Below are 24,416 nucleotides of genomic sequence, written 5' to 3'. Positions count from 1 at the left end.
TGTATAGAGAAGAGTTTACACACCTATCTCTCTGTGTTTCTTGTGCTGTTTATTTTGTGCAGTCTACTTGCTCTTGTCTACCCAAGTTTGGTTATCATTTCTGCTGCATATTCTGACATGGTATCAGAGCCCTAGGCTCTAGGAGATCTTGGGCGTTTTTTTTTGAGCAAGAGGGGGAGCAACAGGTTGCTGATTGGTGGACTGTTTCGCAAGAGGAAGGCGGGCAAAGGTGCTGGACAGCCACTTGCAGATTTTCAGATTTTCAGATATTTTTTTCCCACCCACCCACCCTTTCAGGTTACTCTCCGCGATGGCAGATTTACTAGAGATGGCCGAGAAGCACGTGAAGATTCCGACTCTCCCCACGTTCCTAGTGGATCGTCAGTTGGACGGGTCCAATTACGGCATCTGGAAGGTCATGATGGAATCAGTTCTGGAGTCATATGACCTTGCTGATTTTATTATCATAGGGGTGCCACGGCCGGAAGCTGAGGAAGGGGAATCGTTTATTTTCCTCAATTGCACACCACAAGTGATCAACCATGCGAAGCACATGACGCTGGCGAGAGGCATATGGGAGCACTTGGCTTCTTTGTATAACAGGGTGTCACCCATGAAACGGATATCCTTGGAAGTGCCGATGCGGGTTATGAACCCTGCAAAGTCCTCGACGATGCGGGAACACATCAACAAGCTGCAGGCCCTTCAGCAGGAAGTCCTTCAAGCTGGGAAAGAGATATCATCCGAAGATATGGCCATCACGTTACTTTCCCATTTGCCTGGTTAGTATTCTGCTTTCTATTCCTCGTTGATCACGAGTGGCAGGCTCAGCACCATTACTTGGGAGGAGCTTGTGCCAATGGTCTTGGACCAGGAGGAACGTTTCACGAACCCTCCTCACGGCGGAGGTTCGGAGGCCTTAACTGGCCAACGGTCGAAAGGCCGTAATACCAACAAGGGCAAAGGGAAGGCTTCACCGGAGAAGTCTTCTGAGAAGAAGCCAAATCCAGAACGAGAGAAGCTAAAGGCCGAAAGATCTTGTAATGATTGTGGCGAGAAAGGCCACTACTGAAGGAAGTGCCCTAAGCGGACAGGAAAGAGTGCTGATTCCTCAGCCTCAGCTGCGAAGACTCCGGCATTTGTGCACTTAGAGATGGTGGAGTCCGATGCTTCATCATCTTCGAGCGAGGAGGCAGTTCGCTTCACCGCAAAGGATACCCGGGAATGGATTCTTGATAGTGGTGCTTCCAGGCACATGACTCCATCCCGTGACTTCTTTCTGGATCTTAAACGGTAGTCAGGTCGTATCTTTATTGGCGATAACTCCACTATTCCGATACATAGTGAGGGCCGGATGGAGATTATTCCCGACGGCAAGGGGGGCAAGCATGCTTCTCGTGTTCTTTATGTCCCTGCTCTAGGTTTTCATCTTCTGTCAGTGCATGAGGTATGCAAGACTGGCTTTCGGGTGGAATTTGAGGAGCATTCAGTTGCTCTAAGGGACCGTGAGACAGGCAAAGTTGTTTGGGAAGGCGGTGTGGAGAATGGCATCTACAAGCTCTCTGCACTCTCCTCATTGACAGGCTCTCAGGTCGGAGATTTGTGGCACTTTCGTTTTGGCCACTTAAATGTGGATGCTTTGCGGCGCGCCTTCCGGGACCAGATGGTGGTTGGCTTGCAAGATGTTGGTAATAGGCAAGGACGCTGCAGTTCTTGCATACGTGGTAAGCAGCATAGGGAATCCTTTCCGAAGCAGGCTTCCAGGCGGGCTTCGAAACCATTGGAGTTGATTCACACTGACTTGTGTGGACCACACCAGATACCATCCTTGGGAGGATCTCTCTACTTCATGCTGCTTGTTGATGATTGTACCAGATTCACGTGGGTCTACTTTCTTTCCCAGAAGGACCAGGCTTTTGCTCGGTTCAAGGATTGGCACGTGATGGTGGAGAAAGAGTCTGGATTCCAGGTCAAGACTCTCAGGGCTGACAAAGGAGGTGAATTCTCCTCGACTGTATTTTTCCGGTTTTGTGCAGATCATGGCATCAAGAGGGAATTGGCCAATACCGGATCACCTTCGGAGAATGGAGTTGTTGAACGTAAGAACAGGACTGTGGTAGAGGTGGCGAGGACCATGCTGGAGCATCGTGATCTTCCTCGTCCACTTTGGGGTGAGGCTGTGGCAACGGCTGTCCATACCATTAACCGCTCTCCGACGACTTCTATACCCCATATGACTCCATTTGAGGCATATTTTGGCAGGAAACCCGATGTCTCGCACTTCCGTGTCTTTGGGAGTGACGTGTATGTGCATATTCCGAAGAAGCAGAGGGGGAAGCTTGACTCCAAGTCCCGCAAGCTGGTATTTGTGGGGTATAACTCTCTTTCCAAGGGATACAGGTTGTATGATCCAGAGAGGAACGAGATTGTTGTCAGCCGGGATGTGGTCTTTGACGAGCATGTTCCAGCATCCACTGTCGAGGAGCCACCACTTCTTGGAGATCCAGAGGAGTCTGATGATGATTCCCAGTCTACTACTCCAGTTGATCCACCTCAGTCATCACAGGAGGTTGACCGTTGAGCCCGCAGCTGGAGTTGAGCCCCCGCTACCACAGGAGGCTCCACGATCTGTTCGAGTACCTAGGTGGTTGTTAGACACCCTTCGGGAGTCAGGTGTCACGGAGCTACCCTCCGAGTGGACCACAGAGGACGGTCCTCGAAGATCACATCGAGTCCGAGATAAAAGCAACATGGCGGAGCTTCTTTAGGTGAACTATGCTTTGATGTCTCGTATCATGCGGGACAAAGAGCCCACTTCCGTAAAGGAAGCCCTTTCGCAGGATACTTGGAGGAAAGCCATGCAGGTGGAACTTGATGCCATCGAGAAGAACAACACTTGGGAGTTGGTACCGAGGCCGTCGAAGCGGTCAGTCATTGGTGTCAAATGGGTCTTTAAGACCAAGTACGCGTCTGATGGGTCGGTGGACAAACACAAAGCCAGGCTTGTGGCTAAAGGTTATGCTCAGCGGCCAGGCATCAACTACGAGGATACCTTTGCACCGACAGCGCGGATGACCACGATTCGGACCGTTCTTGCCCTTGCTTCTTCTCAGAAGTGGCCTGTGTACCAGATGGATGTAAAATCTGCGTTCCTTAATGGTGACCTGCAGGAGGAGGTGTACGTTGAGCAGCCTCCAGGCTTTATTGTTCCAGGATCGGAAGGGATGGTTTACAGGTTACGTAAGGCCTTGTATGGTCTTAAGCAGGCTCCCAGGGCTTGGAATCAGAAGATTGATTCCTTCTTTATTCAGACTGGATTTCAGAGATCGGTTGCAGATCCGAACCTGTATCTCTTTCGGGAACACGGCATGGTCACACTTATCATCCTTTATGTGGATGATCTCATTCTCACCAGCGGTCATGTGGAGCACATTGGAGTGACGAAGGCTGCCTTGTCAAAGGAGTTTGAGATGACCGACTTAGGCCTACTCCACTTCTTCTTGGGATTGGAGATCTGGCAGACCCAGAGGGGGTTTTTCGTCTCTCAGCAGCGGTATGTTCATGAATTGCTTGAGGCCTTTGGGATGGAGAACTGCAAGCCTATTACTTCGCCGATGGACCCGAACACAAAGTTAACCGTTACAGATCCTTGTGAGCCAGTTGATGCCTCGCAGTGCCGGAAGTTGGTTGGTTCATTGATCTGGTTGCTGAACACCAGATTGGACTTGAGCTTCTCCGTGGGGCTGTTGAGCTCTTTTATGCAGATGCCATTGAAGTCTCATTGGGACGCAAGATTGCGGATCTTGCGGTATCTGTAGAGTACGAAGGATCTGGGACTCTTTTACACAGGAGGGAATGGAGTCAAGCTCCAAGGTTGGAGTGACTCAGATTGGGGAGGAGATCCAGACTCGAGGAGATCTACTTCAGGATACAGTTTTACCCTCGGCTTAGGAGCAGTTTCTTGGAGCAGCAAGAGGCAGCCTACTATTGCCTTTTCTTCGACAGAGGCAGAGTATCGGGCTGCTTGTGGTGCTGCTTGTGAGGTTGTATGGCTGTGGAGGCTGCTAGGCGAGATTGGGTTTCCACAGAGGGAGCCCACAGTCATCGAGTGCGATAACTAGAGTTGTATAACTATTGCTCGGAACCCGGTTTTTCATGCCTGGACCAAGCATATAGAGATACAGTATCACTTTGTACGTGAGAAGATCTTGGTTGGTGACATCTTGCTACTTTATTGTTCGACGGAGGACAATGCGGTGGACCTCTTCACGAAGTCTCTACCTCAGGCTACGCTCAGGCGGCACTCCAGCTCCCTTGGGTTGGTTTCACAGCCAGGAGCTGAGAGGGGGTGTTAGAAGTCATCTCCTGTCTATTTTGATACACCAGGGCCTTTGTTGTGGGTGTGCCCGCCCTTATGAGGTGTTTTATCATTTTTCCACACTCCCCGTATTTTTTCCTTATTTTTTCCCATTTTTCCCAGTGGTGGGAGGGCTGCCAGATGATGCCAGGAGCACCCCAGTGCTGGCCGACTGGATGTTCATCAGTCGTGGGCTTAAGGGCTGCTGGCCGACTGTTTTTCATCAGTCGTGGGCATCTGTATGTTGGCCGACTGCATTTATGCAGTCGTGGGACTTTTTTCTTCAGCCGTGGGCACTCTTTCTGCTGGCTGACTGCCCTCTATGAGATGTATATATAGCCCCTCAGCCCCCACCACTTTCTCATTCAGTTTTTCCGGGATCTTGTGTATAGAGAAGAGTTTACACACCTCTCTCTTTGTGTTTCTTGTGCTGTTTATTTTCTGCAGTCTACTTGCTCTTGTCTACCCAAGTTTGGTTATCATTTCCGCTGCATATTCTGACAGTATGAAGCTCTAGGTGCTAAATTAGTTATTCAGGGCATGGAGTTTGTGCGTGATTTTATGGTTGTCCCTCTTGTAGGAGCAAACATAATATTGGACATTCGGTGGTTTCACAAGTTCCTTCCTGATGTCAAGTGGGACAAGCACACTTTCTAGATTAGTCGGAATGTGTCAAACACCCTAGTGACCATTAAGTGTGAGCTAGGAATTCCAAACTTTCCGCTCATAAGCCACTTGCAGGCTAAACGAGCAATAAGGAAAGGCGCACATTGTGCGATGATCTACATCCAGACTACCCAGATGGTGGCCAATGCTTCCGAGAAGTATTTGGCTTTCCATGAAAGGTTCCAGAAGATTTTTCTTCGCGACAATCTCCCTCCCCAGCTCCTCCCGTCCAGATTGGAGGACCACAAGATCAATCTTCTCCCAGGCTCGAAACCCCCGAGCAAGTTTCCATATCGCCTTTCCAAGGCAATGGAATCGGAGTTGGACCGCCAACACTAAGAATTGTTGCAATCTGGCTTCATCCGTCCCAATGTGTTGCCATTTGTAGCACCGATCCTGTTTGTCAAGAAGAAAGATGGGTCTTCTCGTTTGTGTGTCGATTATATCGTGCACTTAATAAGTTGACTATCAAGAGTAGATTCCCGATGCCTCAAATAGATTATATTCTTGAGAGGCTGAATGGGGCTAAGGTGTTCTTGAAACTCGATTTGAAGAGTGGGTACCACCAGGTGAGGATTGTTGAGGGGGACATTCCCAAGACAGCCTTCCGTACGGAACGGGCCCACTATGAATTTGTGGTCATGCCTTTTGGCTTGACGAACGTCCCAGCCACATTCAACCGCATGATGATGCGGGTGTTCCGGGAATTGATTGGAAAGTGTGTGTTCATATTTCTGGATGACATACTAGTATTTTCAGCTGCGGTTGAGCAACATGACATTGATGTGGAGAAAGTCTTGAAGTTGCTGGAAAGCAACGAGCTCTACGTCAATGAGAAGAAGTCGGAATTTTATTTGTTCGAGGTTCATTACCTTGGATATATAATTAGTGCAGAAGGCATTTGACTTGATCCGGCCAAGGTGGCCGAGATTGTCAATTGGGAAGTACCACAGACTGCTTATGACATCAGATCCTTTGTGGGTATATGCCAGGCATACTCCACCCACATAGACAAGTTTTCTGACCTCTTGGCAGATCTCACCGATCTGCGAAAGGGTGTCAAGACAAGAAGGTGACAGATTCGAATGACTCCACGAGCGTTGGAGGCATTCAAGAACCTCAAGGTGGCTTTGTCAGAGGCACCTTGTCTAGCACTTGCCTCGTGGGAATAGCCATTCCAGGTGATCACGGATGCGAGTAATATCGCAATTGGAGGTGTATTACAACGGAATGGTCATCCAGTAGCTTACATGTCTCATAAGTTACTGCCTGCAGAAAAGAATTACTCAGTCTACGATCGGGAACTCCTCGCAGTTATATAGGTCTTAAAACATTGGAAACATTTTCTTTATGGCCGTGACTTTGAGGTTCGCACTGACCTGAAGCAAATAGATTGACGGAGTCTTACCAGGAGATTTTGAGGTCAGTAAAAGATAGGTTGGCTAAAGCGCAGGAGGCCTACACTCGATAGGCTAACAAAGACCGAAGGGATATGAAGTTTTCGAAAGGTGATTGGGTGTGTCTTCGGATTATGAAGCAAAGGTTGAAACAGGTGGGCAAGCGATGCCCAAAATTGTCATTCAGGAGCTTTAGACCTTTTCCCATCCAGAGAAAGATTAATGAGGTTTGAATGAAGTTGAAGCTACCTCCGAGTTGGACTATGTACGATGTGTTCCATGTCAGTTGGTTAAAACCATATGCAGGTCCGATCCCTCTGCATATCTTCGACCAACCAGACGAACGCAAAATACTTGCCATGCTAGTTTCAAAACAGCTCATAGACTAGAACCAGCCAATCCATGATACTGATAAATAGTTCATAGTTTTGTAACTGCATATGCGACATATTCTAGCGTCCCATACCACTAAAATGTTCCCCATATGAGATCCTTGTGTAGGCGACAATTCTAGCATCCCATACTGCTAGGAGCCTCCAATACTCAAGACCAAAACCATAAACTATTCATCAAAACTGGCATCTCTATAGGATCGTCCCATGATGCCAACTTCAAAACTGGTAACTCAAAGGCAACTTTCTTCATTGTCTGCAATGCCTCGAGAGCCTTGCCCCTGGTGGACACTTTTTGACCGCGAGTCTTCACGCTGATGTGTCAAGGGAGACCTGCCTCTATAGCTCGTCCAATCACACCACTGTAGGGAGGGCTCTATAAACCAACACCACAACACAGCACAAACACCAAATCAAGGTACCAATTCACTCAGCTGATGTCCTCTGTTCTCTAGTTGACAGAGTCGGACACCTGAATACTCTCCAAACCCCTCAAACTGATTCAACTGACTCCTCCAGTTGTTCTCGCGAGTCAGTCTTGACCTCCCGCAACCCTGGTCTTCACTCCCAAGTCTCAGCTGACCTTAGCTCACCACCATAGTAGCCAGGAGTTTCATAAAAAAGGTTTTTTAAACACGTTTCGAAACGTTTCATGGTGAAGCCCAGAAGTATGAAACGGCTCGGGTACCCGCGGGAGGGGGGGGGGACACATGTTACCTTGATCTCATAGGCTCAAATAAATTGCAAATTAGAACTTTGAAGACTGAAGTCTGAGACATGTGAAAACTTAACACTCTTTTCACACTCACGAGTCACATAGCACAACTTAATAATTTACGATTTACAACTTACAAGTAACCAAATGGCAAAAGGAGTCAGGACCAAAGAGTGGCAATCCATAAAATGAGAAATGTCACATGATACATCATAAATGTCACATGCCACATGGGCTATGGCTGAAGCAAATGAGAGTATGTCACATGTGACATGTGACTGCCACTAACACCATACATGAAAGAAACTCAAAAAAATCTAAAAATAACAACACTATCCAAGGCTCTAGCTAGTAGCCTCCAATGTCAAACATGACATAATACATCATACATGTCAATAAATCATAAATGAAAATGAGAATGAGTCATGACTAGGTACTAAGTAGATACTAGACTCTGAGAGCCTACTCATCCTCCTCTGCATCATCCAACTCAAGATCCTCATCCTCATCTGCAACATCAGATGCCTCAGAAGCTGTGGTCCAATCAGAAGAGTCATCTACAACCTCTGCTGTCGCTGTCTCACATGCAACACTCGTGCTACCGCCATCATCTGTGCCACGTACAAAACTCCTGCTAGTGCTAGCACCATGTGTATCCCTGCCCACCCTGGCTCGAGAGCGGCTACGTGTTTGCCTGGTTCCCTGCATCGCCTCCTCATATAACATGGTGTAAATGTCCTGCTCATCAGGTGGGATCTCTGGGATGTCTTTCACTTTCTCAATGTCGATTTTGTCGACATTCACCTGAATCGGCTCTATAGAAGTACCTCTCTGCTCAAGTAGACGGAGGTTGCAATGACAATAAACCAACCGCTCTAATTGTGGAGTGGTAAATTTGTTCCTTTTCTTTGTGTGGAAAAGGGCCCATGTACTCCAATTTCTCTCACAAGGACCTGAGCTGCAGTCCTATGAAAGCACTCTCATAGCAAGCCTCCTCTGCCAAAATTCAAACCCGAAAAATCACACATGAGACATGATTCATTATCCATGACACAGGTGAAAGCACATGCATGAATCATGATATATCATGTGACATGAGCATGAAACTTTAATGAATACTCACCAACTGTGGGGCACTTATACCATATTTCTCCCACCAAGATACAGGCTGTAACATCCCTGAATGCAACTTAGCAGTCGGTGACCCAAAATGCTTTCCTGTCTTGTTGGGGAAGGCAAGCCGCTGCTGCTCCAAGGTAGCCAACTGATCCACATCTCCACCCACCCATGCTATGACATACTCGGTCCAACCATCCTCCAACTCCTCGCAACATGCCTGATCTTCGTGTCTCCACAAAGGATGGAGAATGTGGGCCACTGCATGGATTGGTCTATGAAACCAATCCCAACGATCTTGCCAAATAGCACGGAGGCTGGCCTTCCTAGTTTTTTGAACATTACGAATCACGAATCACGAATCACGAATCACGATTTAGAGTTTATATTAAATAAAGTTTAGAGCTGAAATTTAAAGAGAAGTAAAATATAATACTTACTGGATGTCAGAAATACCAGTTGCCTTTATAAGGCACTCCCCGAGCTTGTCCATGTACCCATATAAGAGGCCCATGGTGCAACCCTCCATGTCGGTGATTCGTAATACGCTGTAGAAAGGTTGTAAAATCCTCACCAATCCCTCTGCTGTTGCCCACCACTCAGCACCCATGATAGTGCTAACAAACTTATCTGACTTTGAACACTTATTTTCAGCTTCCCAGTCATACCATTCCTTGGACACCACTAGTCGTAAGAGTCCCTTTCGTACTCTTACTACTCTATCAAGCACTATGAACATATATGCAAACCTCGTGGTGGCAGGTTTACACAGCTCCAACTCACCCTGTGCCCTGTAGATAGAAAGGATCTTGGGCCGCTTTGTGACAAATTTGACAATGAAGCGAGCTGTATTTAATACTTCCTGCAACCAACCTAGCTTGCCCATATCCGCCATCATAAGATCCAAACTATGACTGGCACATGGTGTCCAAACAATGCGTGGAAACTCATCCTCAAGCATGCGGCCCATACTAACACAATTTGAACCATTGTCAGTCACAACCTGCACAATATTTTCCGGCCCAACTTCCAAAACAGCCTCACGCAAATGGCGCCAAGTGAACTCTCCTGTAACCACTGTGCCTGGCTGGGATGCATCAATGGCACGCAAAAACATTGTGCCCTTGCAAGAGGACACCAAGATGTTGTACACACTTCTCTTGCGTACATCTGACCACCCGTCACAAAGCAATGAGCAACCATACTTTTCCCAAGTCTTCCTTAATGGCTGAATTTCGTGATGCACCTGTGCACGCTCTCTACGTAGCTCTTTAGTGCGCATAGTCTCATAGTTGGGTCCCTCCCACTCGTATCCAATCCGACTGACGGCACGCATGGCACATTTCCAACGATTTGTGCGTAGTATGTTGAAAGACAAGGCACATTGTATGAAGAGCTTAGTGAGCTCTCGAGTTGCCTCTTTCACAGCCTGCTTTTGAAAACCTGCTTTGATATTGCCTCTCTTGAGAGACCCCACAATCGGCAATTTAGAACGAGCCGCTACCGGCATAGAGCTCGTACCTGCATACACACCACCTGCAAAGGAATCTTGGCTTTCAGCCACATGAGTTTTCCCCCTCTTTGCCACTACCTCGGAGCTTTCTTCTTCCTCGACACCTGTACCTGTGTTATAGTCTACAACCCCTTCTTGGATTTTCTTCCATTCTTGTAGACTGTCATACACAGCCTTTGGTACCCTGGGACAAGCACAAATGCCCTCACCCTTCAAGCCAGACAAATGGGCTTTGATGCGGGTTACACTCCCGCCGGTCACTAATAAGCAGAAATTGCACTTCCACTTTTCGGCCCCAGACCCACCGTATCTTCCAAGTGAGGTGACATGGGCCCATACAGCATCACGATTGCGACCCATCTCGATTCTGTAAAAAGTTCAAGAAAATTTCAGCCTTCAAAGTTCAAAGTTCAGGTTAATTTTCAGCCTTATAAATTTAATCATAATTCTGTAGTGTGTCTCTCTCTCTTTTTTTGGTCTCATAGGTCATTTTGGAAATTGGCCTCCTGAAGACATTAATATATCATTTCATTTCATTTCTCTAGAGTCTAGACTCTACACAGTGCACACATGTCACACTGTACACATACACATCTCTCTCTCTCTCTCTCTCTCTCTCTCTCTCTCTCTCTCTCTCTGTGTGTGTGTGTGTACACACACACGTCACACGTCCTCTTTACACCTCTCTCTCTCTCTCTCTCTCTCTACACACACACACACACGACAGCAATGCAGCACGGCTGTGTGTGTGGAGAGAGAGAGAGAGAGAGAGGTGTGTAAAGAGAGAGAGAGGTGTGTAAAGAGGACGTGTGACGTGTGTGTGTACACAGAGAGAGAGAGAGAGAGAGAGAGAGAGAGAGAGAGAGAGAGAGAGAGAGAGAGAGAGAGAGAGAGAGAGAGGTGTAAAGAGGACGTGTGACGTGTGTGTGTACACACACAGAGAGAGAGAGAGAGAGAGAGAGAGAGAGAGAGAGAGAGAGAGAGAGAGAGACGACAGCAATGCAGCACGGCTGTGTGTGTGTGTAGAGAGAGAGAGAGAGAGAGAGAGAGAGAGAGGTGTAGAGAGAGAGAGAGGCAAGTCAGTGGTCACTCACGCTAGAGTGCGCACTGCGCGGCTGGACGCGTGTGGCGTGACTTCGAAGAACCTGCAGGCTGCTCGCACAGAAACGCACAAAAACGGCAGCCAAACGTTTTTTTAACGTGGATATTGCAGTTTTGGGGAAAAAAAATTGTCCAAAAAAAAACTCGTTTCAAAAACAACGAAACGTTTCGAAACGTTTCGTATGCCTCAGGAACAGCGAAACGCGTTTCATTGCTACTATGCTCACCACTAGTTGACCAAAAACACTCCCAACTGACACATTGATCAGTTGCTGACCGAAAACTAAATCAGACAGTTGTTGCTGACCCTAGTCAGAATTATGTCCGCCAAGCTTCCTCAAAGTTCCTCGAGCCTCAACTACCCTCAAAAACTTGCTTCAGAATCTCACAAAATCTGCCAACACACCCATGTTGACTGAAATCTGACCTATCTGCTTCAGCTGTGTCACATGCACTCTGCACTCAGTGCATGGTGACAAGATGGCTCATCATCAGAAGTGCAACAGTTGTACAGTTTTAGAACCCAATAGGATGATAATTGTCGTACGCCGTGACCCCATTGTACATCCTCAGTCCAGGATAAGTTAGGCACGAGCTACGTAGGTCATTCCTCAGCCTTAGCGGGTCAGTCAGTCAGTCAAGTCCCTTAACCCACTTGGAGAGAATCATTCATGCATGTAGAGTCAGAAGAAGCCTTAGGATTTGCATCAGAAAGCACTTTGCATCCTGCATAATATGCATTCATATGCCTGTGCATGATTTAGAACATCCCCGAAGCCTTAGGGAATTTACTGGGATTTATCTGGTATTTTTCCCATATTTATTAGTATTTATTTAGCATTATTTGCATTATTGGGCATTTATAATTTATAAATATAAACTTTATTAAATGACCAACCTCCAGTTAGTATAAATAGGCTTGCATAGAGCCTATTTTCTCATTCAGTCTTCATTGTGCTAAGAGCTCTCCTCACCCTTGCTCTCAGTCCAAGACTAATCCAGCCCTAGAGCCCATAAGCTTTCTTCTCCAGCCCCTTGAGAACCATAGCTTCAGTTAGCCCTAGGTGCCTGCATTCAGCCCTGATTCAGCCTCAGTTCAGGCCCAGATTCAGCATACCATTCAGCCCAGTTCAACGCCAGATTCAGCAGTTTGCAGCCCTGCGTTTTTGCACAGCCGTAGAGCAGTTCTCTGTGTTTCTGTTCCAGCCGTACAGCAGCAGCCCTGCAGCCCCTGTTTCTCATGCGTTTCAGTCCAGAGCACCCCTACACTTCAGCGTTTCTGTCCACAGCAGTTTCCAGCCCTGAAGATTCAGTCTACAGCAGTTTCCAGCCCTGAATCTGCTGTTTGCATCAGTGTCCAGCCTTCTGTGCATCATCCACACATGCAGCAGTCATCTGGTGAAGGTAACACAGCATTCATAAGTGTTTTCAGCATTCTAACATAGTGTAGAACAGTCCACCTTCTTCTTCTTTCAGCCTGAGGTGTGCAGCCCTTCCTCATGCCCTTGGGAAGAGTGCATAGGCTCGAGATCAAGTCATTGAGGTGTTTCTACAGCAGTGTACAGATCAGCCGCTCTCCGATCCTCCGAGATCTTGCGTTTGGCTTATCTACAGTCCACAGTCATTCTCTCTAAAGAAATAAAGCAAATACTATCTCGTTATCAGGATAGGGGGCCCTTCAGTGGGTAATTCAGGACCCAATCTGGCGTACAGTTCTCATCTATCTCTCTCTCATCTCTTTAAAGTTTGAAGTATTAAAGTGGATTGCTAAACTCACGAAACTCAGGATACAGAAGACGGTGTGAGCATATTGTGTGAAAGGATCTTCCAATACAAAGACTTCTGCTGCAGATCACATTGGTATCAGATTCAGATTGTCCACACACACCGTATCCTAGCGTGGGGGCATCCTTGGATGGTTAGATTGCGTTCCGGCACGACCACTGACTTCAGCATCATGTCTACAGGAGAGAGTACTCATCACCTGGAAGACGTCTCCCCCGAAGGAGACCTTGTTCTTTCGCCTACAGCGGACACCATAGCTCTTCTTAGAGCTCAGAACCAGCTGCTCATGGAGCGTCTCCAACTCTTGGAGGCAGCAGCAGCACGTCCTTCTACACCTCTAGCAGCACCCGACTACATCTCCCTCTTCTTTCAGATGGAACAACAAAGGAGAGAGGACGAGGCCCGAAGGAGAAGAGAAAAAGAAGAAAGACAGGACTATGAGGAAGCCCAACGCAGGATCGACGAAGACCGGCGTCAGGCTGAACTCACCGCTCGGAAACACCAACGTGAGCTTGATCGAGAACGTATGTTACTCGAACACCAACGGGAAAAGGAGGCCATACACTTGAGGTATCAGCAGCTCTCCTCAGTCTCCCCAGTCATAGGTGTCACCAGCCAGCAGCCCGCAGCAGCATCAACCACCATCATTCGCAGTCAACTAAATTTCAGTAAGCATGATGGTAAGTGTGATCATTCATAAGTTAATCAATTTATTCATCAGTTTAATGCTCATTTTCCATTAGCTAGGATCACAGACCCACAAGACAAAGTCCACTTAGCGGCTCCCCATCTCACTGGTGAGGCAGTCACTTGGTGGCAGCATTGGTTTGGTATTCATACAGACCAGGCCACAGGTGTCACAGCCTTTGACTGGGACATCTTTGTCCATGACCTGAAGACCAGATTTCTCCCGCCCTAGTACATGACCGGTCTGAAAGACGAGTTCTATGGACTCAGACAGAACAGATCCCCAGTGCTTCAGTTTTCCGGTAAGGTTATTACTTTAGCACAGCAGTTAGGGTTATCTGAGCAGGCCAAGATGGAGCAATTCATTCGTGGATTGGACTAACATTCGGTTCACAGTTCGTAACTTTGAACCAAGTACATATGACCGGGCTCTGACTCTCACTCAGAATGAAGAAATGAAGCTTAATGGGGGCGAGCCCAAGCAAGCATCTCAGTCCAGTACCAAACCCCAGCAGCAGCAATCAGCTGCACAGACAGGGAAAGGTAACGCATCTTCTAAAGATGCTAAGAAGGACAGCAGTAATAGCTCCAGTTCAGGGGGTAAGAAGGATAAAGAACCTAAGAAAGCCCCTGATGAAAAGGCTAAAGCAGGCATTACTGGAGGTTATCTTCCTCCAGAGGAGCAAAGGAAGTACCAGTCAGAAAATAGATGTTTTTTCTGTCATACCATTGGGCATGGTAAGAAGGATTGTCCAAAAGGACAAGCGGAGCAAGCCTCCAAGGAGCCTTTTGCCACAGTTGCCGCAGTATCCCCCGCTCCTCTAGACCTGCCTGCTGCCACCAATGCGGTTCAGATCTTACCTTCTATGCATTCCATGCCATCCGTGGTACTTCATGCTAAGCAGGAGGGTGAGGCAACAACCACACAGAAAAGCCTGATCCGAGCTTATGGCTCTGCCAAGGGCCGACAGTTCATAATTCTTTTTGACATGGGCAGTTTTGAGGACGCCATCTCTCCCCAGTTGGCTACCAACATGAGCTGTACCTTAGTGTCCTATCATTTGGAGGTAGACGGGTTTACACCTGGTCTCCGCACCCACATCTCTCAGAAGGCACAACAGTTTTCTTTTCAAGTTCAAAAGGTCTCATTCCAACGAGATTTCATTGTCTCTCCTCTTTTGGGATGTGACATGATCTTAGGAATCCAGTGGTTTCGTCAGTATGAACCTATTCCAAATTGGGGGCAGGACACCTTTATCATCTCTAAAGGTTTTCCTGAGCCTGTCATGATTCGGGGGGATAGGAGCATTCTTGGCGTTCCTATGATTTCTCATCTCCAGGCCCGACGAGCTATGTGCAAGGGAGCAGAAGGAGCATTAATTTATGCTCAGACAGCTTCTATCTCATCAATAACCGCTGTCTCATCATCTTCAGTCCCTCAGTTGGCAGATCTCCTTTCTCATTCAGACATTTTTAAGGATGATCTCCTAACCAGTATCCCACAGTTAGCAGAACCTCCTAGCAAGTTTCCCTCTTGTCTTTCCAAGACTTTCAAGGGCAAGCTAGAACAACAGTCAGTTCTCAAACATTTGAAACATGTTCCTTATGGACACATTTTCACAGTCACCACAGACCACCAAGCACTTAAGTGGCTCCCGACGATGCCAAGTGCCCAGTGGAGTGCTCAGCACACTAGACAGGGTCAACTCTTCCAACAAGTTGGAGGAATGATTAAGTACATCCCTGGTCAGCATAACCCAGTAGTAGCAGATGTTCTTAGTAGAAAGACCAGCATCCCGACCAGTCAGGAGTCTACCATTCTCAACATCTCTGGAAAAGACTTAGAAGATCAGTATGTCGATTCCGCAGAGTTTGGTACTCAACCCAGGTTGGCCCTCAATTTTAAGCCTGGCCATCATTCAGTTCACAGACAGGCATGTAAGTTTAGACGAGATATCCACTTCAAGGAAGGGGATTGGGTCTCTCAATGCATCGTGAAACAAAGATTGAAACAAGTGGGCAAACATTGTCCCAAGCTTTCATTACGTAGTTTTGGCCCTTTTCCAATAGTTAAGAAGTTAAGTGATATCTCCATGAAATTAAAGTTGCCTGCCAGTTGGACAATGCATGATGTTTTCCATGTTTCTTGGCTAAAACCATATGTTGGTCCAGAAGTGTTTGATGTTTCAGATGAACAACAGCCAGACGTGGTAGACGAGGCAGAAGTTATTGAGCAGATCCTTCTTCATCGATGGAAGCATGGTTCCGCTCGACGGATTCGTCAGTTCTATACGAAATTCCGAGATCGAGGCACCCACAAAGCCGTATGGCTCGACGAGTTCTTCCAGGAGTACCCCCAGTTATTGGCGGACTACTTGGAAGCCATGAACCTGCTGCCAAGCTAATCAGGAGGGAATGTCACATGCACTCTGCACTCAGTGCATGGTGACAAGATGGCTCATCATCAGAAGTGCAACAGTTGTAGAGTTTTAGAACCCAATAGGATGATAATTGTCGTACGCCGTGACCCCATTGTACATCCTTAGTCCAGGATAAGTCAGGCACGAGCTACGTAGGTCATTCCTCAGCCTTAGCGGGTCAGTCAGTCAGTCAAGTCCCTTAACCCACTTGGAGAGAATCATTCATGCATGTAGAGTCAGTAGAAGCCTTAGGATTTGCATCAGAAAGCACTCTGCATCCTGCATAATATGCATTCATATGCCTGTGCATCATTTAGAACATCCCCGAAGCCTTAGGGAATTTACTGGGATTTATCTGGTATTTTTTCCATATTTATTAGTATTTATTTAGCATTATTTGCATTATTGGGCATTTATAATTTATAAATATAAACTTTATTAAATGACCAAGCTCCAGTTAGTATAAATAGGCTTGCATAGAGCCTATTTTCTCATTCAGTCTTCATTGTGCTAAGAGCTCTCCTCACCCTTGCTTTCAGCCCAAGACTAATCCAGCCCTAGAGCAATTAAGCTTTCTTCTCCAGCCCCTTGAGAACCATAGCTTCAGTCAGCCCTAGGCGCTTGCATTCAGTCCTGATTCAGCCTCAGTTCAGGCCCAGATTCAGCATACCATTCAGCCCAGTTCAACGCCAGATTCAGCAGTTTGCAGCCTTGCGTTTTTGCACAGCCGTAGAGCAGTTCTCTGCGTTTCTGTTCCAGCCGTACAGCAGCAGCCCTGCAGCCCCTGTTTCTCATGCGTTTCAGTCCACAGCACCCCTACACTTCAGCGTTTCTGTCCACAGCAGTTTCCAGCCCTGAAGATTCAGTCTACAGCAGTTTCCAGCCTTGAATCTGCTGTTTGCATCAGTGTCCAGCCTTCTGTGCATCATCCACACATGCAGCAGTCATCTGGTGAAGGTAACACAGCATTCATAAGTGTTTTCAGCATTCTAACATAGTGTAGAACAGTCCACCTTCTTCTCTCAGCCTCAGGTGTGCAGCCCTTCCTCATGCCCTTGGGAAGAGTGCATAGGCTCGAGATCAAGTCATTGAGGTGTTTCTACAGCAGTGTACAGATCAGTCGCTCTCCGATCCTCCGAGATCTTGCGTTTGGCTTATCTACAGTCCACAGTCATTCTCTCTAAAGAAATAAAGCAAATACTATCTCGTTATCGGGATAGGGGGCCCTTCAGTGGGTAATTCGGGACCCAATCTGGTGTACAGTTCTCATCTATCTCTCTCTCATCTCTTTAAAGTTTGAAGTATTAAAGTGGATTGCTAAACTCACGAAACTCAGGATACAGAAGACGGTGTGAGCATATTGTGTGACAGGATCTTCCAATACAAAGACTTCCGCTGCATATCACAAGCTGGCTCAGTTGTTCTGAGTCAGATCTCAACTCTCCAGTGTCCACTAACACCTCCAATCCCTCAAATACCTCAAGTCCCACCAAGACTCAACTCCACAAACTTAAGGCTGACAGTAGTTGACTGTTTGCTGACTCTGAAACACGTTCCCCTTCTACAAATCTGTTTGCTGCTAACTGACTAACTGAAAATCTGACAGTCCGACAGAAACCCTAATCTTTTCCTTTCAAACCACAAACATCATATCTACCATTGTATACCCTCAATTGACTCCTTTTGATACTCAGCTGACCCTAGTTGACCCTCGTTTGACGTGACACAGTCCTCAGCTTATGTAAATCACCATCCAGTTGTCAAAATGCACAACGGAAATGAAGACAACTGCTGTAGAGAGAAAAACGCAAATGAGAGAGGGATAGAGAAGCTGTATAAACTTTGTATATACATTAGAAAATCCTGGTAATGGTACAAAACAAGTGTGGGGGGCAGGGGCCATTTTATATGGCCCCAGGCTGCTGGTCGGCCAGCCCAAAACAGACTGACAGCAGCCATACATGCTCACGACCAGTAAAAAACACATTCTGTCAGCAAAATCTCAGTTGTCTAGTATTGAACCAGGTCGGGTAGCAATTCCACCAGTCAGCCTGCAGAAGATGACAGCCAATAGCCCTCCCACACCCAGAAAAAATGAGACAATACATGGAAAGTGATGAAAAATGAGGGAACACCTAAAATGGGTGGGCACACCCACAACAGAGGCCCTGGTGTACAGATAGGAGATGACTGCTAACACCCTCCTGGATGTGGAACCAACCCCAGTGAGCTGGAGTGCTGCCGGAGCATAGCCTAAGGTAGAGACTTTGTGAAGAGGTCTACGGCATTGTCCTCCGTCGAACAATAAACAAGCAAGATGTCACCAGCCAAAATCTTCTCACGAACAAAGTGATATTGTATCTCTATGTGCTTGGTCCGGGCATGGAAGATCGGGTTCTGAGCAATAGCGATACAGCTCTGGTTATCGCACTGGATGACCGTGGGCTCCTTCTGTGGAAACCCAGTCGTGTCAAGCAACCTCCGCAGCCACACAACCTCGCAAGCAGCACCACAAGCAGCCCAGTACTCTGCCTCTGTCGATGACAAGGCAATAGTTGGCTGCCTCTTGCTGCTCCATGATATAGCTCCTGAGCCGAGGGTAAATCCGTAGCCTGATGTAGATCTCCTCGTTTCTGGATCTCCTCCCCAATCTGAGTCACTCCAGCCTTGGAGTTGGACTTGGTCCTTCGTTTCCCCTCCAGTGTCGTAGAAGAGTCCATGATCCTTCGTACCTTGCGGATACTGCAAGACCTGCAACCCTGCGTGGTCCCAACGAGACTTTGAAGGCGTTTGCATGAACGAGCTCAACAGCCCCACAGGAAAGCTCAAGTCCAATCTGGTGTTCATCAACCAGATCAATGAACCAACCAGCTTCCGATATAGAGAGGTATCAACCGGCTCACAAGGATCATTGTCACAAATGGGGGCGTGGTTATACAAAATTTAATACTAAAATCACAAGATTTATCATCCTTTGATCAGTACCATATCCCACATACATAGCCATAACAATTGATTTTACAATGTGTAAGTATTGAAAAGAAATGATACTGCACTAGGGACCAGAAGATGGGCTGGTCCCCCCTCCTTGAAGGATATGTATTGCCTTGAGTAAGAATTTTACAAGTACATAAAATGGGTGGATTGGCCCAGCCATACACCACCGTTTCTTCCAAGATGATTGAATAGGAAAACAACTTACAAACACTATACTTGCCTACAAGTAGCCCAGCTACAAGTTAGCAATATGGTGCCCTGCACCCTTCACCAAGATTGCCCATATCACGATTGTGACTAACTCTCTTTATCTCTCCTTAATTACTCCTTAATTCCTTATTAACTGAAAGGCAACCTGTGAAGGGTCACACCCTTACACATGGGTCACTATCAAAGGACATGTCTATTCATTAAAAGACACCCCTAAGTCCAAAGGACATAACCATTGATTCAAGAGCCACACCCCTTCCTAGGGATGTGTCTCCTCACTTGTAACCTTTCGGCCTCTATTTAAGAAAGGCCTATGTCTCAATGCAAACAACTCAGCTTTTTGCTCTCTAATTATCTTTAGTTCTTGTATTCAATTTTAATCATGTCTTAATAGACTAGGAAGTCCTCACAGTGGTATCAGAGCAAACAAGCTCCAACCTGTAGGATGCCCACATCCAAAAAACCCTAACCCTAACCCTAAAAATCAAAAAACCTAAGTCACCAAATTAACCTTAGAATTAGGGATAGCAAGAGTTGTATGGAAGAACAGGAGAGAATGCCCCATTCAGTTTTGCCAATTTTACTTGATTAGTCATTTTTTCCCAATTTTTTTTCTACAAAAAAAAAGGCTACCTTCTTCTTTTCAAGCAAGCAGGAAGCCCTTATGGCAATTGCACCCTGCAGCCAACCATCTCCCCTCACGACCTTGCAGCAGCAGCAGATGCCCTCGCTTGCATGAAGATTGCCTTTGCTTTGGGTCGTACCTTTTTTGAAGAGTCGCACCACTTGACAAGCCTCGTGCCCTTGTGATGCATCGCACCCCTTTCACCAAAGGGCGTGCCTCTTTGAATCGCCACCCTCATGTGCTTTAGACCAGCACCCGGCCATAATACCGTGGCCGCCCATCCTAGCAGCCGGTCCTTTTATTTTAAGGGACATCTGTAAACCTTATAACAAAAAAAAAAAAACGGCCAGCAGCCTACGGTGCCCAGGCCGACTAGTACACAAAAACATAAAAAGAGAAAACGCCGGCTAGCCGGTTACAGCGCCCAGCACACACAAAAAAGAAAAGACACGAAGGGTGGTGGACCAGCATAACGCACAAGAAACAAAAAAAGAAAAAAAGAAGGGGAACCCACGACAGCGACCAGTGCTAACTCAAAAAAAAAAAAAGAAAAAGAAGGGAGAACCGACGGCCAGCGGACAGCACCACGCACAAGAGAAAAAAAATGAAGGAAGACGTCCATAGCAGCGACCAGCACTAACTCAAAAAAATAGGGGGGGGGGACCCACGGCTAGCAACCAATGCTAAAAAAAAAAAAGCACGCCAGCCTGGCGTGCTGTTTTCGACCAGCATTTGTTCGCTCAGCCCGATTCATGGTTCTTCATTATTCTGTTATCATGGCCTCTGCAACTCTCAACAGCGATATTCTCCACATAATTTTGAGGACGTTTATCCATCTTCATTCACGGTGCATCCCTCTACACCAGAGTATACACCCTTGACACCAGTAGCTGTCCCTACCCTTGTACCTTCTTTTCGAGTAGCAGACTCTCGTGCGAGCCCAGTCCTAGAGGATCGCCCTTACTATATTGGATGGTCTATACCCGCTTCACTAGTACGTAGCCTCTCCTCTCGGGATTTCCAGATGTCCGCACTCTCCAGCCGATGGTTCTTACTAGAGCCCAGCGGTGTCATCAACAGCAAAAACCCCCAGAGCCTCATCACCCTAAAGCCTCTACATCAACATCTTCTCTCATGGCAGAACCGTTGACATCCCAGCCCCTCCGGAATGGCAGCTAGCTTTGCAGCAACTTCAGCAGCAGTTCCAACAGCAACTCCAGGAGTCTATGGCATCCTTGGCTTCGCAGATCCAGCAGCTCCACACGGATCGCCACTCCTACACGAGTTCCATACCAGTAGCAGATGTTTCAGCAACAGTACCAACGAACGCAGATGTACTTCCTTCCGAGGTTGAAGGCGACGACCTTAAAACTCTTTATCGTCTTTTACAAGCCAGTAAAACAAAGAAATTGGAAATTAAACCCCCTGACTCTTATGGTGGTCAGCGCAATAAGCGCATCTTAGACCAATGGCTCTACAAACTGCAGTTATACTTTGAAACCATGACCCTTTCTAATTCCAAAAAGGTGATTTTTGCGGTATCCCTCCTCAAAGACACTGCTTTATTGTGGTGGCAACGACGACAGTACGCCGGAAAATCGGTTACAACGTGGGAAAAATTCGAGCAGGTCCTCCATAAGCAGTTCATACCTGCCAATGCGGATTTCCAAGCCCGTACTCGCTTACGCCATTTGGACCAAACTGGTTCCTTGGCCTCTTATATCTCCCAGTTCACCAACTTGATATTGGAGATTGACTCTTTGTCCCCAGCAGATGAACTTCATGCCTTTGTCGAAGGTCTTAACCCCACACTGCGTGTCAATGTTCAGAAATATGACCCTGTCGATCTTGCCGATGCCATACAATACGCGGAGCGCGTTGCAGACATTAATTCTCGAAATTCGGCCTCTTCCGGTCGAGCTAATGCCTTTCAGAAAGCCAATGGATCTCGTATGAATCGAGATAGTCACAGAGAATCTTCTGGCACTTCTACCTCCCGGCCTAATCCCCAATGGAATAATTCTCAACACCCTCGCCGATCAGAAGAATCGTCCTCTTTTCGGTCTCGACGTTCTCAATACTTTCAACCACGCAGTTCAGATCGTGGACGGGACCAAGGACGTGACCAATCTCGCAATCCTTGTCCTTTCACTGTTCCTTCTGGACGGGATCAACAAAATACAGGATTGGGCACAATTTGTAATGGGCCTCATCGTTGGTTTGAGTGAGCCAAAAGACCAACCCATCGACATAATTCTAATGCTGAATCCTCCACTTCCAAGGAGAAACCCCTAGTTGCTGACAAAGGAAAGCGTGCAGTTAATCACCATGCTATTGCACATGCTTCAGTGATTACCGCTACTGCCACAGCACAAGCTGCCTCTTCACTGTTGCCCCAGCAGTCTACTCAGAGATTGAAGATTCGGACTTCTCCAAGTGCCGTTGTTTATGAGGTAGAGCTTGCCGATGGCTCCACATCCTTGTGTAACACCGTTGCCAAACACCTCTCCTTTCGAATTCAGCACTATCGTGACAAATTGGATTTTCAAGTCATGAATTTGGCACATTATGATATGATCCTTGGTCAAGCATGGTTGTATCAATATGATCCCCTGATCAGTTTCCGGAACCATTTCATACAATTTGCTCAAAATGATATGCTTGTGGCACTCGAAGGAATTAGAGACCAACCTTCTCCACCAACCCTTTCAGCTCTTCAAGTGAAACGGTTGGTCCATAAGAGTGGTTGTTCCTCAGCACTTTTAATGGTCTATTCAGCCAACGATCCTCCCGAGGACATAGATACAAAGGTGATGTACCTCAGGCAACCTTTCTTTGCTCCATACTTGGATCTTTTTTCTCAGGAGCTTCTTGCGGTTCTCCTACCTCAGCGACCAGTCGACCATGCTATTGATATCCTTCCTGGCAGTACTCCACCTACTCGTGCTCCATATCGAGTTTCTTTTACGAAATCTCAGGAGATACAGCGACAACTTACTGAACTTTTGGAGAAAGGACATATTCGACCAAGCAAAAGCCCTTTTGGAGCTCCAGTACTTTTGGTGAAAAAGAAGGATAAGTCTATGCGCCTTTGCATCGACTATCGTGTCCTTAATAAGTTGACTATCAAGAATAAGTATCCTCTTCCGCGCATTGATGAATTGTTTAACCAATTGCTCCATGCAAAGGTCTTCTCCAAAATTGATCTTAAGTTTGGATATCATCAGACTCACATTCGCGAAGGTGATGAATATAAGACAGCTTTTCGCACAAAATATGGTCATTATTACGAGTACCTGGTCATGCCATTCGGGTTAGCCAATGCTCTTGCAACATTTATGAGTCTGATGAATGATCTTTTTTGTCCTTTTCTGGACAAGTTCGTCATTATCTATCTTGACGACATCTTGGTGCTCAGTCGTAATATGGAAGAACACAAGGCACATCTTAAGATCGTTTTCCAGGTGCTTCGTGACAATGCTCTTTATATTAATCGAGGCAAAAGTGAATTCTTCAAGACATCCTTGGAGTACCTTGGACATCATGTTTTAGCAAATGGTATTTCTGTGGATCCAAAGAAAATACAGGTTATTGTCAATTGGCCAACTCCCACAAACATCCATGATGTTCGTTCTTTTTTGGGACTTGCCAACTTCTATCACACAAAGGTTTATCGATTTTCCGAAATAGCTGCTCCTCTAACAGAACTTCTAAAGTCTGCTCCATTATTCAAATGGATTGAAGTTGCAACACAAGCTTTTGAAAATTTAAAGACAGCTTTGACAACAACTCCTATCATGGCTATTCCTGACCCTACTCTCCCCTTTGATGTTTACACAGATGCTTCTGATATTGCCACTGGTGCCGTCTTGATGCAACAAGGACGTGCTATTGCGTTTGACAGTCATAAGCACTCTGCAATTCAAGTAAGATACCCAATATATGACAAGGAATTTTTAGCTATTGTTCATGCCTATCGTGCATGGAAACATTATCTCCTTGGTGCGGATTAAGTGGTGAAAACAGATCATCATTCTTTGAAATATATCTTCATGTAGCCAGTTATGAATGCTAGGCAAGCGCGTTGGGTCGAATTCTTAGCCAATTTTCATATGACAATTGAGTATGTTCCTGGTCTTACCAATGTGGTTGCGGATGCCCGCAGTCCTATGCCGCCAGCTTTGGTCTTAGCTATTTCTACAGTTGAAATGGATATACCTCAAAGTTTCAAGGACCGTTATTCAAAAGATTGTGATTTTGGAAATGCATTTCGAATTCTCAATTCTCAGAATGCAACTTCTTCTGGCTTGAAGATTTATGGAGCAATAGTGGATGGTTTATTATATTATCAGGACCGAATTTGTGTACCTCATGATACTCATGTTCGAAGAGTATTGGTGAAAGAACATCACGAGGTCACTTATGTTGCACACCC

The 24,416-nt window shown here is 46.6% G+C and overlaps 2 protein-coding genes across 2 annotated transcripts in view; one reads left to right on the top strand and one right to left on the bottom strand.

Moving 5' to 3' along the window:
- Positions 1-24,416, top strand: part of LOC147637689 (uncharacterized) — a 73,814-nt gene that overhangs the window by 3,727 nt on the left and 45,671 nt on the right. The gene's annotated exons all lie outside the window — the stretch shown is intronic.
- LOC147637692 (uncharacterized) lies at positions 7,789-9,542 on the bottom strand. Its single transcript, XM_086798938.1, has 3 exons — positions 9,084-9,542; positions 8,651-8,969; positions 7,789-8,523 (listed from the first exon to the last, which is right to left on the bottom strand). Exons 1-3 carry the CDS (start codon positions 9,539-9,541, stop codon positions 8,494-8,496), a joined length of 807 nt encoding a protein of 268 aa, XP_086655064.1. The 5' UTR covers position 9,542; the 3' UTR covers positions 7,789-8,493.

Source organism: Cibotium barometz, chromosome 6 (assembly GCF_041138505.1).
Source record: "Cibotium barometz isolate CiBa-2024 chromosome 6, ASM4113850v1, whole genome shotgun sequence".
NCBI lineage: Eukaryota > Viridiplantae > Streptophyta > Polypodiopsida > Cyatheales > Cibotiaceae > Cibotium > Cibotium barometz.
The sequence above is the reverse complement of the archived record's forward strand: the minus strand, read 5'-3'. Positions and strand labels throughout refer to the sequence as shown.

Coding starts and splice junctions, on each gene's coding strand:
- LOC147637692 (XM_086798938.1), bottom strand. CDS start 9,541: ATGATGGCGGATATGGGCAAGCTAGGTTGGTTGCAGGAAGTATTAAAT. Junction 8,970..9,083: donor ACTGGTATTTCTGACATCCA/GTAAGTATTATA, acceptor TCAAAAAACTAG/GAAGGCCAGCCTCCGTGCTA. Junction 8,524..8,650: donor GTATAAGTGCCCCACAGTTG/GTGAGTATTCAT, acceptor GAATTTTGGCAG/AGGAGGCTTGCTATGAGAGT.